Below are 14,289 nucleotides of genomic sequence, written 5' to 3'. Positions count from 1 at the left end.
GTAAGATTTAAGAAGAACTGTTCCCAAACCCGACACCGTTTGCGAGCTAATAATGCATAGCACTATTTTCTTTTGATTAATTGTCTGTATTTTGGGTAGATACTGAAAATATAATTGTTTTACATTAAAAACTGAGTCTGTGGTCTATTGCTGCTGGTTCGTAACAACAGAAACAGGCCCTTCAGCCCATCCTATCGATGCCAACTCGTTATCCTGCCTAGTCACATCTACCTGCACCTGTAACATAGCCCTCCAAACCCAACCCATCCATCTTCCGATCCAAACTTCTCTTAAATGTTGTAACTGAATCCACATCAACCACTTCCGCCAGCAGCTTGTTCCAGATTCCAGCCACCCTCTGAGTGAAGTATTTTCCGTTCAGCTGTTATTTTAATTTTTGTTTTAATTTAGAGATACAGCACAGTATTTGGCCCTTCTAGCGCACTAAGCCCACACTGCCCACTTACATCCATGTCGCCTACTAACCCGTACATTGTTGGAGCCTGTGAGGAAACTGGAGTACCCACAGGGTCACTCAGAGAATGTACCGACTCCTTAAAAGCAGAATTGAGCATAAAATATGTTTACGTAGATTTTTAGTATAAATTACAATACATTATTAAAAATGTCACCCTTCACTTTACACCTATGACCTCCAGTTCTAGTCTCACCTAATCTGAGGGGCAGTAGCCTGTGTGCGTTCATCCTAGCTATACCAATCATAATTCTGTATACATTTCAAAGTACATTTATTATCAATGAACGTATAAATTATACAGGCAGACAATTATTCCTTTGAAATAATTCTGTAAACCTCTATCAGATCTCCCTTCATTCTCCTGTACACCAGGGAATAAAGTTACATGCAGGCCTCTGAACAGCTGCCAAGATGTGGTCTGCAAGTTACCACGGGAAATAGAAAATGCATGTCAAAAGGACAATGTTACAATAGAGAATTTGTAGAATGCCTACGAGTTGGCTTTTACAGCAGCTTGTGGTTGCGTCTATCAGGGGGTCAGCTATTCTGGATTTGGTGTTGTGTAATGAACTGGATTTGATTAAGGTAAAATAACCCTTAGGAGGCAGTGATCCTAATATGATGGAGTTCACCCTACAATTTGAGAGGGAGAAGCTAAAGTCAAATGTATTAGTATTACTACAGTGGAGTAAAAGGAATTACCGAGGCCTGAGAGAGGAGCTGGCCAAAGTTGATTGTAAGCGAACACTAGCAGGGATGACAGCAAAGCAGCAATGGCTGGAGTTTCTGGGAGCAATTCCGAAAGCGCAGGATATATACATCCCCAAGAGGAAGAAGTATTCTAAAGACAAGATAACACAACTATGGCTAACAAGAAAAGTCACAGCCAACATAAAAACAGAAGAGTGAGCATACAAAAGAGCAAAAATTAGTGGGAATTCAGAGGATTGGGAAGCTTTTAAAAACAATGGGAGGCAACTAAATAAAGAGGGAAAAGATGAAATATGAAGGTAAGCTAGCCAATAATATAAGAAAGGATACCAAAAGATTTTTCAGAAATATGGAAAGTAAATGAGAGGTAAGAGTAGATGTTGGACCACTGGAGGTAGTAATTGGGGAACAGAGATGAGGAGGTCATCTGCACCTTGGATCTTTAGCCAGAAGGTGGTAAATCTGGCAACAGTGAGAGTAGAGGTGGAGGATAAATGCGTGGCTGAAGGATTGGAGCAGGGGGCAGAGATTCAAGTTTTTGGATCACTGGGACCTCTTTTGGTCCAGGCGTGACCTGTACAAAAAGGATGGGTTACACTTGAATCCTAGGGGGACCAATATCCTGGCGGGGAGATTTGCAAGGGCTACTGAGGTGACTTTGAACTAGAATGGTTGAGGGGGTGGGAATTAAATCAAAGAGACGAGGAGAGAGGAGGTCAGTTCACAAATAGAGGAAGCTAGTAGACAGTGTGTGACGGAGGATGGGCAGGGGAAAGAGATCAGGAACACTCAGACCAAAGATGTAGGGGACAAGGAAGAAAAAGATAACAAAGTTGTTCGCTCCATTAAGGATAAACAGAGAGTAGGAGGTGGAGAGTTTCTTAGATGTATCTGTTTTAATGCTAGGAGCATTGTAAGAAAGGTGGATGAGCTTAGAGCATGGACTGATACCTGGAAATATGATGTTGTAGCTATTAGTGAAACGTGGTTGCAGGAGGGGTGTGATTGGCAACTAAATAATTCTAGGATTTCGTTGCTTCAGGTGTGATAGAATAGAAGGGGCAAAAGGGGAAGGTGTTGCATTGCTTGTCAGAGAAAATATAACAGCGGCGCTCTGGCAGGATAGATTAGTGGACTCGTCTAGGGAGGCTATTTGGTTGGAATTGAGGAATAGGAAAGGTGTTGTGACACTTATAGGGATGTATTATAGACCACCTAATGGGGACCGAAAACTGAAGGAGCAAATTTGTAAGGAGATAGCAGGTATTTGTAGCAAGCACAAGGTTGTGATTGTGGGAGATTTTAATTTTCCACACATAGACTGGGAAGCCCATTCTGTAAAAGGGCTGGATAGTTTGGAGTTTGTCAAATGTGTGCAAGATAGTTTTTTGCAGCAATACATAGAGGTACCAACTGGAGAAGGGACAGTGTTGGATCTCCTGTTAGGGAATGAGATAGGGCAGGTGACGGGGGTATGTGTTGGGGAGCACTTCTGGTCCAGTGATCACAATACCACTAGTTTCAATATAATTATGGAGAAGGATAGGACTGGACCCAGGGTTGAAATTTTTGATTGGAGAAAGGCTAACTTTGAGGAGATGTGAAAGGATTTAGGAAGAGTGGCTTGGGACAATTTGTTTTATGGGAAAGATGTAACAGAGAAATGGAGGTCATTTAAAGGTGAAATTTTGGGGGTACAGGAACTTTATGTTCCTGTTAGGTTGAAACGGAAGGTTAAAAGTTTGAGAGAGCCATGGTTTTCAAGGAATATAGGAAAATTGGTTCGGAAAAAGAGGGGGATCTTCAATAAATATAGGCAGCTTGAAGTTAATGAGGTAGTCGAGGAATATAAAGAATGTAAAAAGAATCTCGAGAAAGAAATTAGAAAAACTAAAAGAAGATACGAGGCTGCTTTGGCAAATAAGGTGAAAATAAATCCAAAGAGTTTCTACAGCTATGTTAATAGCAAAAGAATAGTGAGGGATAAAGTTGGTCCCTTAGAGAATCAGAGTGGATGGCAATGTGCGGAGCCAAAAGAGATGGGGGAGATTTTGAACAATTTCTTTTCTTCGGTATTCACTAAGGAGAAGGATATTGATTTGTGTAAAGTAAAGGAAACAAGAAGGGTAGTTATGGACAGTATGACGATTAAAGAAGAGGAACTACTGGTGCTTTTAAGGAATATAAAAGTGGATAAGTCTCCGGGTCCGGACAAGATATTCCCTAGGACATTGAGGGAAGTTAGTGTGGAAATAGCAGGGGCTCCGACAGAAATATTTCAAATGTCATTTGACGTCAGTGGTGGGTAAATTGATGGAAAGTATTCTTAGAGATGGTATATATAATTATCTGGATAGACAGGGTCTGATTTGGAACAGTCAACATGGATTTGCGCATGGAAGGTCATGTTTGACAAATCTTATTGAATTTTTTGATGAGGCTACTAAGAAAGTTGACGAGGGTAAAGCGGTGGATGTTGTCTATATGGACATCAGCAAGGCCTTTGACAAGGTTCCACACGGAAGGTTCAATTGTTAGGCATTAATATCGAAGTAGTAAAATGGATTCAGCAGTGGCTAGATGGAAGATGCCAGAGGGTAATGGTGGATAACTGTTTGTCAGATTGGAGGACGGTGTGTAGCGGTGTGCTTCAGGGATCTGTACTGGGTCCAATGTTGTTTGTCATATATATTAATGGTTTGGATGATGGGGTGGTAAATTGGATTAGTAAGTATGCAGATGATACTAAGATAGGTGGTGTTGTGGATAATGAAGTAGGTTTTCAAAGCTTGCAGAGAGATTTAGGCCATTTAGAAGAGTGGGCTGAAAGATGGCATATGGAGTTTAATGCTGAAAAGTGTGAGGTGATACATTTTGCTACGACTCATCAAAATAGTACATACTTGGTAAATCATAGGGCTTTGAAGAATGCTGTAGAACAGAGGGATCTAGGAATAATGGTGCATAGTTCCCTGAAGATGGAATCTCATGTGTACGGGGTGGTGAAGAACGCTTTTGGTTTGCTGGCCTTTATTAATCATAGCATTGAGTATAGGAGTTGGGATGTAATGTTGAAATTGTATAAGGCATTGATAAGGCCAAATTTGGAGTATTGTGTACAGTTCTGGTCACCAAATTATAGGAAAGATGTCAATAAAATTGAGAGAGTACAGAGGAGGTTTACTAAAATGTTGCCTGGGTTTCATCTCCTAAGTAACAGAGAAAGGTTGAACAAATTGGGTCTTTATTCTTTGGAGTGTAGAAGGTTGAGGGGGGACTTGATAGAGGTGTCTAAAATTATGAGGGGGATTGATAGAGTTGACGTGGATAGGCTTTTTTCATTGAGAGTGGGGAGATTCAAACAAGAGGACATGAATTGAGAGTTAAAGGGCAAAAGCTTAGGGGTAACATGAGGGGGAACTTCTTTACTCAGAGAGTGGTAGCTGTGTGAAACGAGCTTTCAGCAGAAGTGGTTGAGGCAGGTTCGTTGTTGTCGTTTAAAGTTAAATTGGATAGACATATGGACAGGAAAGGAATGGAGGGTTATGGGCTGAGTGCAGGTCGGTGGGACTAGGTGACAGTAAGAGTTCAGCACGGACTAGAAGGGCCGGGATGGCCTGTTTCCGTGCTGTAATTGTTATATGTTATATGGTTATAAAGCTGTGGAATTCTTTGGCATAGGTTGATATTGTTTAAGGGAAAAGGGGATTCTCAAGATTCCTGTAAACAATGAATTAAGTACTGACTATGTCTGTGACTGCAGTGTGTTTGAATAACGTCTCATAGCTGCTTTCTTTGGAGCAAGATGATTAAAGTTTGCCCAGATCCACATAGATGTCTCTGGGTTTTTCCCACCTTTTGATTTTGACAAAAAGCAGTACCTGATGGAAATTACTTTCTTAATTAAAGCGTAAATTTGACGGATGTTCTTATCTTTGTAATTAAGTTGTGGCTCCAGCAAACCAGGTAACACATTCTTTTCTTTAACTAATGTGGCTGGAGTGACCAACAAACTGATTGTACTTTTGTATCAATAGTCCATTGACTTGGCCGGAATAGTTATCAAACTGATTGTTCTCTGTATCAATAGTCCGTTGACTTGGCCAGAATAGTTATCAAACTGATTGTTCTCTGTATCAATAGCCCATTGACTTGACCGGAATGGTTATCAAACTGATTGTTCTTTTGTATCAGTGGCCTTATAACTTCTGACAATTCCCACATCGGGCCGTGAACTTGTAGAACCACCGGGGAGATGAGAAAGGTTCTTTCCCTGATGTCGGGTCCAAGTTCACTCGCCGGCTAAGCTCAAAGAAATAAACGGGTGAAGAGATAAGTAACGATCCTTTTGTGCTGTCGTTATTTGATCTAGCAAAGTTACGTTTACAAGGTGACTGTGGAGGCCAGGTCATTGAGTGTATTTAAGGCAGAGGTTGATAGATTCTTAATAAGTCAGTGTGTGAAAGGTTACGAGGAGAAGACTGCCACATAATTTGGCCCAAATGTCCTGATCCTGATGTGTCCCCAATTAAACTGAATCCACAGTATATCCTTACTGTAAGTTTTATGTATTTCATTGTTATGCTGCCAGAACACAACAAATTTCATTTCTCAGTATCCTTTTTAATGAAGGCCAATGTGCCAAAAGCTCTGCTTACCACCATATCTACCTGTGACGCCACCTTCCATCCTCCAAGAGGACCACCTCCTTATTGTGGTTCGGAGGCTTGCATACCTCAATGCTGGCTGGAGTCCCGACTTTGTGCTTTAGCTTTTCGAAAGGTCACCCATGGCAAACAGGTCAAAGGGTAGAAGGCAGACTAAGAGTGCTCCACTGGTCCTCCAGTTTTGGGGTCCAGCTCAAGGCTAACAACCCCGACCGGTCAACCAAAACTGTTATGGAAACAGCAATAAAGGGTCCTCCTACATCTGAGTGGCCGAGGACAGAGAGATGGAGGGCCTTCCTTGCCGCCCTAAACACCAGTGGCATAACGAGCCATAACCAACCACCTTTCATCAGCCCACAGTTCCCCAAGCAATCTATGGGTTGCAGGTAATACGTGGTTGCTTTGCAGACACAGCCAGTCAGAGGGGGTTTTGGGAACCTTCAGCACAATGCACTCACAGCGAAACTGAAAGGTGCCTGAAACCGAAACAAGACTGCGCTCACTTCTTACAGATGCGTGAGAACTCTTCAACAATTCGTGCTTTCACCACTCAGCTAGACAGTGTGTGCCAGTGGCTCATTGCTGCTTCAGAAATCACAAGCCAATACATTGCACCCGGTCCTGGGCCCGGGCCCCACACTACTGGGAGGAGGTGTAAGAGGGGATTCACACAGCAAAGGTGCCATTGAAGGGATACACACACCAGAGGAGTGGTTCATCTCGCAGCAGGGAATGGGTAAGGAGAGATTTAGTTCAGGAATTCAAAACCTTGCCAGGTTTCGTCAAAGTCAAGTTTGCTGCCGGAAGCACCTGCCGCAAAGAAAAACCTACCTGCAGCAGAATACAAACAACAGTCACAAGACAAAATATAAAGTAAACAAAGACACCATGCTGACAAGAAGGAAGGGAATCAGAACAAGAAGTCCATATTAGCACAAAGTGAGGGAACGCCCAAGCTGGGCAGCCGTTGATTCTGTTACGGTTATTTACTATAGATTTACTGAGTATGCCCGTAAGAAAATGAATCCCAGTGTTGTATATGGTGACATATATGAACTTTGATAATAAATTTACTTTGAGCTTTGAGAAGGCAGGAGACTGAGAGGGAAAATGGGTGGAATGACTTAATTCTTCTCCTGTGTCTTATGGTCTTACTACAAGTTTTTATCCCAACCTCGGTCCCTGACAGATCAAGGGTTAGACTGCTGCTGGTAACGCTATTGACCGATGACTTCGACCCCGTTGCGATGACAAGTCGCCACGAAGCGATGAGTGATGGCAGGAGCGGCCAAACCACTTGAACAATCTTCATCGCTCTTCTCAGGCGTGTGACAGTCACTAACACAGGGCCGGAGGGGGAGAAAGGCCCCATTCGTTGCCTTCACACCGAGTCTGTCAAATTCAATCGGGGCCAAGGAGCCACACGAGCTGCAAACTTCGCGGGGGACAGAGAAAGAAATCAATCAGGTGTCCGCGTCGGGTGTGGCGGGGGCGGTGGCACAGAAGGCAGAAGAATGGGGTTGGGAGGGAAGATCTATCAGGATCAGGCTTGATGGGCCGAATGGACTAATGCTGTTCCTATATCCGCGGAGGCAGAGACCAGTCAGGGCCCCAGATTAGCAGGGGAACAGGAGGGGCTTTCATTCGGGGATCGAACCATTTACTCGCCCGCCCTGTAAAATTACAGATTATCTCTGATTATTTTATCCCTAACCCCCCAACCCCCCCCCAGTTTATAAAGACTTCTAACAGTGACGTTTTTAAAAGTCCATAATCGAATCTTGGCGCAATACTTGGTTAAGTCGGTGAAGGTCGCACTGACTGATGCCTGGAAAACGGCGTGCAAAGAGGTAGGGAGAGAGATGGGGAGAGGTGGGGGAGAGGGTTATCCCCTCCTTCCCACCTTATGACAGAGTCTCCACCCCCCCCCCCCTCCACCCAGCAAAGCAGGACCGTAGAAACTTGCAGGTTGGGCGCCCAATCAGATTCTGCCTAACCCGATGAAGGGTCTCGGCCGAAACGTCCACTGTTTATTCCCGCCTCCTTCGATGCTCCCCGACCTTCTGAGTTCTCCCAGCATTTAGTACGTTGCTCCGTGTAACCTGAAACCTCTCCTCCCTTCATGCCTTCAGAGGGAAGGGATCGATTTCCCATTCCGCCCGGTTCCAGCAATTCGGCGGCAGGGATCCAACACCAAGAGACTGAAAGGCAGGGGGGCAGGAAGGGGGGTAGGGGGAGGTAAGGAACTCTCACCTGGTTGATGTAAGCTTGGAGCGTCAGCAGGTCCCCGGGGCTGTCGAACAAGCCGTGCACCACGATCACCGGCTTGTAGCTCCGGGTAACTTGCAGCACGATGGCGACAGAAGCCGCCAGCAGCAGCCGAGGGAACATGCCTGCCTCCTGCACCGGGTTCTCGGTCTCTGGGAACGCCGCGGCCGCCCGCTGCGCTTGGCTGCCCGGCGATCGCACACGCGCCCGCCCGCTCAGACGGTCCGCGGCGCCGAACTCCCGTCCATCGGCGCCCGCTCCCCACACCGGGCTTTTGCGACCCAGCGGCTCGGCTGATGATACCGAGGAGACAGATGAATGTCACATCCGGTTTCCCTCGCGACCGTGAAGGCGTCCTTGCCAACGGCTGAGACCACTTCCTGTCCCAAGACTCTTAGATAGGTACATGGAGCTTAGAAAAATACAGGGCTAAGCGGTAGGGAAATTCTAGGCAGTTTTTAGAGTACGTTACGTGGTCGGCACAACATTGTGGGCCGAAGGGCCTGTAATTGCTCTGAACCAATCGATAAAGCATCATCTATAAATTGTTATATTGCTACTTTAATACTGGGTTTATGGCTGTCATGCATCTGAGTTGCGCTTTTGTACTGCTGGACATTGCTCGTACTGGCTGGTTACTGTACTTGATTTATTGTTCATTTATTTTAATTGTTTTATAGCATTGAGTACGAGAGTTGCAAACTCATTTTCGCTGTTTTGGTGCATGACAAATTGTACTATGCAATGACAATTTAACCAATTTCCCCCGGGATCAATAAAGTATGACTATGGCTAAAGATACTTCATTTCATATACTATAGGTTTCTGTGTTGTATAAATGGATCTGAATCTGAGCGGAAGCTTTGGAAACAGTACAGAGATGGTTTGCCTGGATTTGAGGGGAGGAATTGGGGTTTGTCCAAATTCTTATAACTCATCAGATTTCTGAACAATGAACCCATGAACACATTTTTGCTTGCTTTTTGCACAGCTGGTTTAATTTTAATATAAATTTCACTGCACGTTTCAATGTACCTGTGATAAATAACCGTGACTCCGGATGTGATCTCCAGAGTTCTGTGATGTGCTCCTCTCACTCCCTCCACCTGCCGCCCCTGTCCGGCTGTGCATAGCAAAGGGGCATTTTCAAGTGGGATAAAGTCACTCCACTGAAATACTTTGCACACTCCACCTCTCAACAAAGTACTTCTAAAAGCCTGAAGGTGTGTGCCCAGCAACATTTTGTGTGTATGTTGCTTGGATATCCAGCATCTGCAGATTTTCCCTTGTTTGTCAGCAGTGTCTAGGATCCCTTTCCTGTTATGGAAACAGCAATGAACAAACAACAAAACCGTAAGAACTCCCGCAAATGTTCCAGTTCAGTTTATTGTCATTTGATTGTACACAAAGTTGCTCCAGACCAAAGTGCACAACACAGTACATATAACTCACACATAAAGCAGAGGCATCCATTAGTCTTGCGAGACCATGGACCTGCGCCTGGAAATTCTTCAGGGCACAGGCCTGGGCAAGGTTGTATGGAAGACCAGCAGTTGTCCATGCTGCAAAACATGCCCTCTCCACGACACCAATGTTGTCCAAGGGAAGGACATTAGGACCCATACAGTTTGGCACCAGTGTCGTCGCAGAGCAATGTGTGGTTAAGTGTCTTGCTCAAGGACATAACACGTTGCCTCGTCTGGGGCTCGAACTCACAACCTTCAAGTCGCTAGTCCAGTGCCTTAACCACTTGGCCACGTGCCCACTCACAAATACAACACAAAGTAATATTACCATAAATAAACTAACAAATAATAAGGTGCATACATGACCAAAGTTAAAAAGTAAACTGTATAACACTACTGGTGCTCCGTACATGATGAAACCTGGGCAGTGGCAGAGAGTTCAGAAGTCTCACGGTCTGGGAGAAGAAGTTGTTTCCCATCCTAACAATTGTCCTAATGCTACAGTACCTCCTGCCTGATAGTAGGGGACTAAAGAGATTGTTGGACGGATGGGAGGGATCATTGACAATGCTGAGGGCCCTGCGTACACAGCACCGCAGAAAGCCCTTTCTAACAGGTGAAAGGGAAACCCCAATGAACCTCTCAGTAGTCCTCACAATCCTTTATAGAGAATTACAGTCAGATGCCTCACAATTCCCATTCCAGATGTTGATGCAGCTGTTTGGGACACTATTGATGGTGCTCCTATAAAATTTAGTTAACGTGGGAGGGGGCACACTCACCTCAATCTCTTTCGGAAGTGGAGATGCTGCTGTGCTTTCTTGACCAGAGAGGTAGTGTTGTGGGACCAGGTGAGATTGACTGTTACGTGCACTCTCAGAAACTTGGTTCTCCTAACTCTCTCCGCAGAGCCAAGTATGTTCAGTGAGGAGTGGTCAGCCTGCACCTTCCTAAATTCCGCAATCAGCTATTTTGTCTTGTCCACATTGAGACCAAAGTCGTTGCGCTCACACCATTCTGCCGGCTATTCCACCTGCTCTCTGTACGCCGGCTCACGAGCTCAGCCACTGCTGCATTATCAGATGACTCGGTCCGAGCTGGATCTAGCAGTGCAGTCTTGCGTTGGCAGCCTGAGCAGCAGCAGGCTCTGTATGCAGCCTTGGGGAGCACTGGTGCTCAGCGCGATGGAGCCAGACACACAGTTCCAAAATTCCTGATCCAGAACCTCACACTGAGGAGAAAACCTCGGCATACATTTCGCATCAGTCTCCACCCCAGATGTATTATCGAAGTACTTATATGTCACCATATACAGAGTACTTATATGTCACCATATACAAAGCCGAGATTCCTTTTCTTGCAGGCATTCATAGTAAGTACAAAGAAACATATTAAAATCAATGAAAGACTGCACACAAGATGGACAAACAACCAATGTGCAAAAGAGAACAAACTGCAAATACAAAAATGTAAAAAAAATAATAAATAAGCAATAAATATCAAGGACATGAGATGACAGAGAAGTCTTTGAAAGTGAGTCCATAGGTTGGGGGAACAGTTTAGCATTGGAGTGAGTGAAAGCATCTCCCCTGGTTCAGATCCTCTTGATCAGCAGATAAGAAGAGCTTCAGTAGTTGGGAATGTGACAGAAAAATGCTGGCGACACTCAGCAGGTCAGGCAGCAACTGGATTTGAAAAAAACAGAGCTAATGTTTCAGAGCTGGGATTCTTCATCCAACACTTTCTGTTTCCACACACATAAAAACAGGATCAGGCCCTTCCCCGACTGCGAGATCTCGGAGGGCTGCAGCCTTCGGCACTCTCGTGCGCATGCCCACTGCACCATGCTTCATTAGGACAAGAAAACTCTTGCATTGCAAAGTTCTCTAATGCAACAAAGCTGGAGAATTCCAGCAGATTGGGCGGCATTGTTCAGAGAGCATAGAGGTTAGCACAACACTTTACAATAAGAGCAACCCAGGTTGAGTTCTTTTCCATTCTCTATAAGGAGGTTGTATGTTCTCCCCATGACCGCATTGGCTTCCTCCAGGTGCTCCAGTTTCCTGCCACAGTTCTAAGACGTACAGGTTACTCTGTTCGTTGGTCACTCTAAATTCGGCCAGGGTTAAGTCGGTGGATTGCTCGGCAGCATGGCTTCAAGGGCTGGATGACCTATTCCGTGCTTTACCGCAATAAATAAATAAATAAATAAATAAATAAATAAATAAATTTGTTATCAAAGTACATACTGTACATGTTTGATGACAAATAAATCTAATCTTCTTTATATATTACCTTTGCTGGCCAGTAGTGTAGTGGCATCAGGACCAGAGCTCGAGGTCCGAATCTGGCCCGACCCTTGCACACTTTCCATTCCTGAAGAGCCCGGGTTGCGTTACTGATGGTGTGCTGCAATGCACACTCGGTTAATTAAGCCAAGGTTAATGAAAGGCATGGGTCAGATGAAAGTGGCTCTGCTACTCTAAATGCCTTAGGGCTACTACATAGCTCGCCACACTACACTCCACAACCTTATCTCTCCCAGCCCCACATATACAAAGCCCGAGCACTACCCTTAAACCTAATCCTAACGTCCAAGGGCCTGCAGACGCCAACTAGCCCTAAACACACCCCGACTAACGCTGGCCACACCCCCACAAGCCCGTTCCCTGGTTCAGGAGGGGGAAGGTACAATAAGGGCAAGGGTTAGGAGGAGATGAGGTTGTGGAGTACAGTGTGGTGAGCTATGTGGGGCTGTGGTTGAGCATTGAGCGAGCAACTTGGCCTCATAAAGAACAGACCAATGCAAAGGAAACGGCAAAAATGCCGCCCTATACACCATAAGGCGCAAAAAGAACAACATATTATCTTGAGGTTAATTTCCTTGCAGACATTTACAGGAAAATAAAGAAATACGATATAGTTTATGAAAACTCCACATAAACAAAGACTGACAAGCAACGCGCAGAAGACGAAGTGTGCAAATAGGATAATAATGAGAGCATGAATTGTAAAGGCTCCTTGAAAGTGTGTCTGTGGGTCCTGGAATCGGTTCAGAGCTGGGCTGAGTCAAGTTATCCAGTCTGGACCAGGAGCCTGATGGTTGCAGGAGAATAATTGATCCTGAACCAGGTGGGCGGGGGGGAGACACAATCTCCTGTCCCTGTACGTCCTGTGAGAAGAGAGTGGGGGTGATAATGGGGGAGACACAATCTCCATGAGAAGAGAGTGGGGGTGATGGGGAAGACACAATCTCCTGTCAGAATAGAGTTGCGGGGTAGATGGTGGGGTTGGGCTTTGATGATGGATGCTGCTGTCTTGTGGCAGATCAACTTAAAGGTTAAAGTCTGTCCTGAGCCTTGTGGCTCATCAGACCGTTGCTTATGCCAGTTTCCGTGGTGTGAAGCAACTGAAAATACGAGACTCCCCCCCCCCACCCCCGGATAGGACGCCAGTCTATCGCGAGGTTAACCCCCAGCATTTTGCCGGTACACATTTTCAGATGGGCGGACTGGAGCAATGTGTGATTAAGTGCCTTGCTCAAGGACACAACACGTTGACTCGGCTGGGGCTCGAACTCACGACCTTCAGATCGCTAGTCCAATGCCTTAACCACTCAGCCACACGCCACTGTCTTGTGCAGCACTCCATGTCGGTGCACTCGGTGGTGGGTGGGGGGCTTTGCTTGTGCTCTGCATCCACTTCTTTGGGTTGAATTTTCCATTCCTGGGCCTCGGTTTTACCATCCCGGACCATGCTGCAAACAGTCAGAATACTCTCCAGTGTGCATCTGGACCAGAGGGCTCATCCTCAGAATGCAAGGATGTCTCTCTCGAAGAGAGACGAGGAGGAATTTGTTCAGCTGGAGAGTAGTGAATCTGTGGGATTCATTGCCACAGATGGTTATGGAGGCTAAGTAATTGGGTACAGTACGTTTAAAGCAGAGGTTAATAAGTTCTCGATTAGTAAGCGCATAAAATGTGAAGAGAAGGCAGGAGGATGGAGTTGAGGGGGAAATAAATAATCCGCTATTGAAAGGTAGAGCAGACTTGATGGGCTGAATGGCCTAATTCTGCTCCTATGTCTCATTGTCTTATGTCTGATCAACAAAGTAATCAGCCGTGGAGAAGGTGAGAAACTGAGCTGAAGTCCGTTGCCTTTGCCAGACCTTCAGTTCCACCTGGCCAAGAGTACTTACCCTAGCAATGGGCAACGCTTGCAGCTCACACTGACAAAACTTTCATTTTCCTTTCTTTAGGGGAAGTGAATTCGTGCTACAATCCAATCCAAACCGTAAACTGATTTGAAAGAAGTGAAAGCAATGAAATTAGCTTTGTCTTTTGTCCTGCGCCCAGTCTGCAATAAAATTCTTTACTCACATGAAGTTTACTCACAGAAACTGTAATCTGCTGTCTATGCTAGCACCTTTCCTGTAATTCCATGGGCTCTTACCTTGTTTAGCAGCCTCGTATGTGGCACCTTGTCACACGCACATGAAAACATGTGTCGTGTTTTGTGTCAATAACTATTGCAGTCCGAGGGTATGATGGAGGCAACCCACATGCTTTCATCACCAACAGAGCATGCCCAGAATTTACTAATCCTAACTTTTCTATCTTTGGAATGTGGGATAAAACCAGAGCACCTGGAGGAAAACCACACAGTCACAGGTTGAACATAAAACTCCTCACAGACGTGG

At 45.3% G+C, this 14,289-nt stretch overlaps 1 protein-coding gene across 4 annotated transcripts in view; it reads right to left on the bottom strand.

The window, feature by feature from the left end:
* LOC140198283 (lysosomal thioesterase PPT2-A-like) overlaps positions 1 to 8,447 on the bottom strand; it is a 43,978-nt gene extending 35,531 nt beyond the window's left edge. For 3 of the 4 annotated variants that reach the window (XM_072259343.1, XM_072259346.1, XM_072259344.1), the window contains exon 1: positions 8,110 to 8,447. In XM_072259343.1, coding sequence (XP_072115444.1) covers positions 8,110 to 8,247 — 138 coding nt within the window. In that variant the 5' untranslated portion in view covers positions 8,248 to 8,447. The remainder of the gene's footprint in view (positions 1 to 8,109) is intronic. The other variant, XM_072259345.1, reaches the window with a different exon arrangement.
* Between the last annotated feature and the right edge of the window lie 5,842 nt (positions 8,448 to 14,289).

Source organism: Mobula birostris, chromosome 5 (assembly GCF_030028105.1).
Source record: "Mobula birostris isolate sMobBir1 chromosome 5, sMobBir1.hap1, whole genome shotgun sequence".
Lineage (NCBI taxonomy): Eukaryota > Metazoa > Chordata > Chondrichthyes > Myliobatiformes > Myliobatidae > Mobula > Mobula birostris.
The sequence above is the reverse complement of the archived record's forward strand: the minus strand, read 5'-3'. Positions and strand labels throughout refer to the sequence as shown.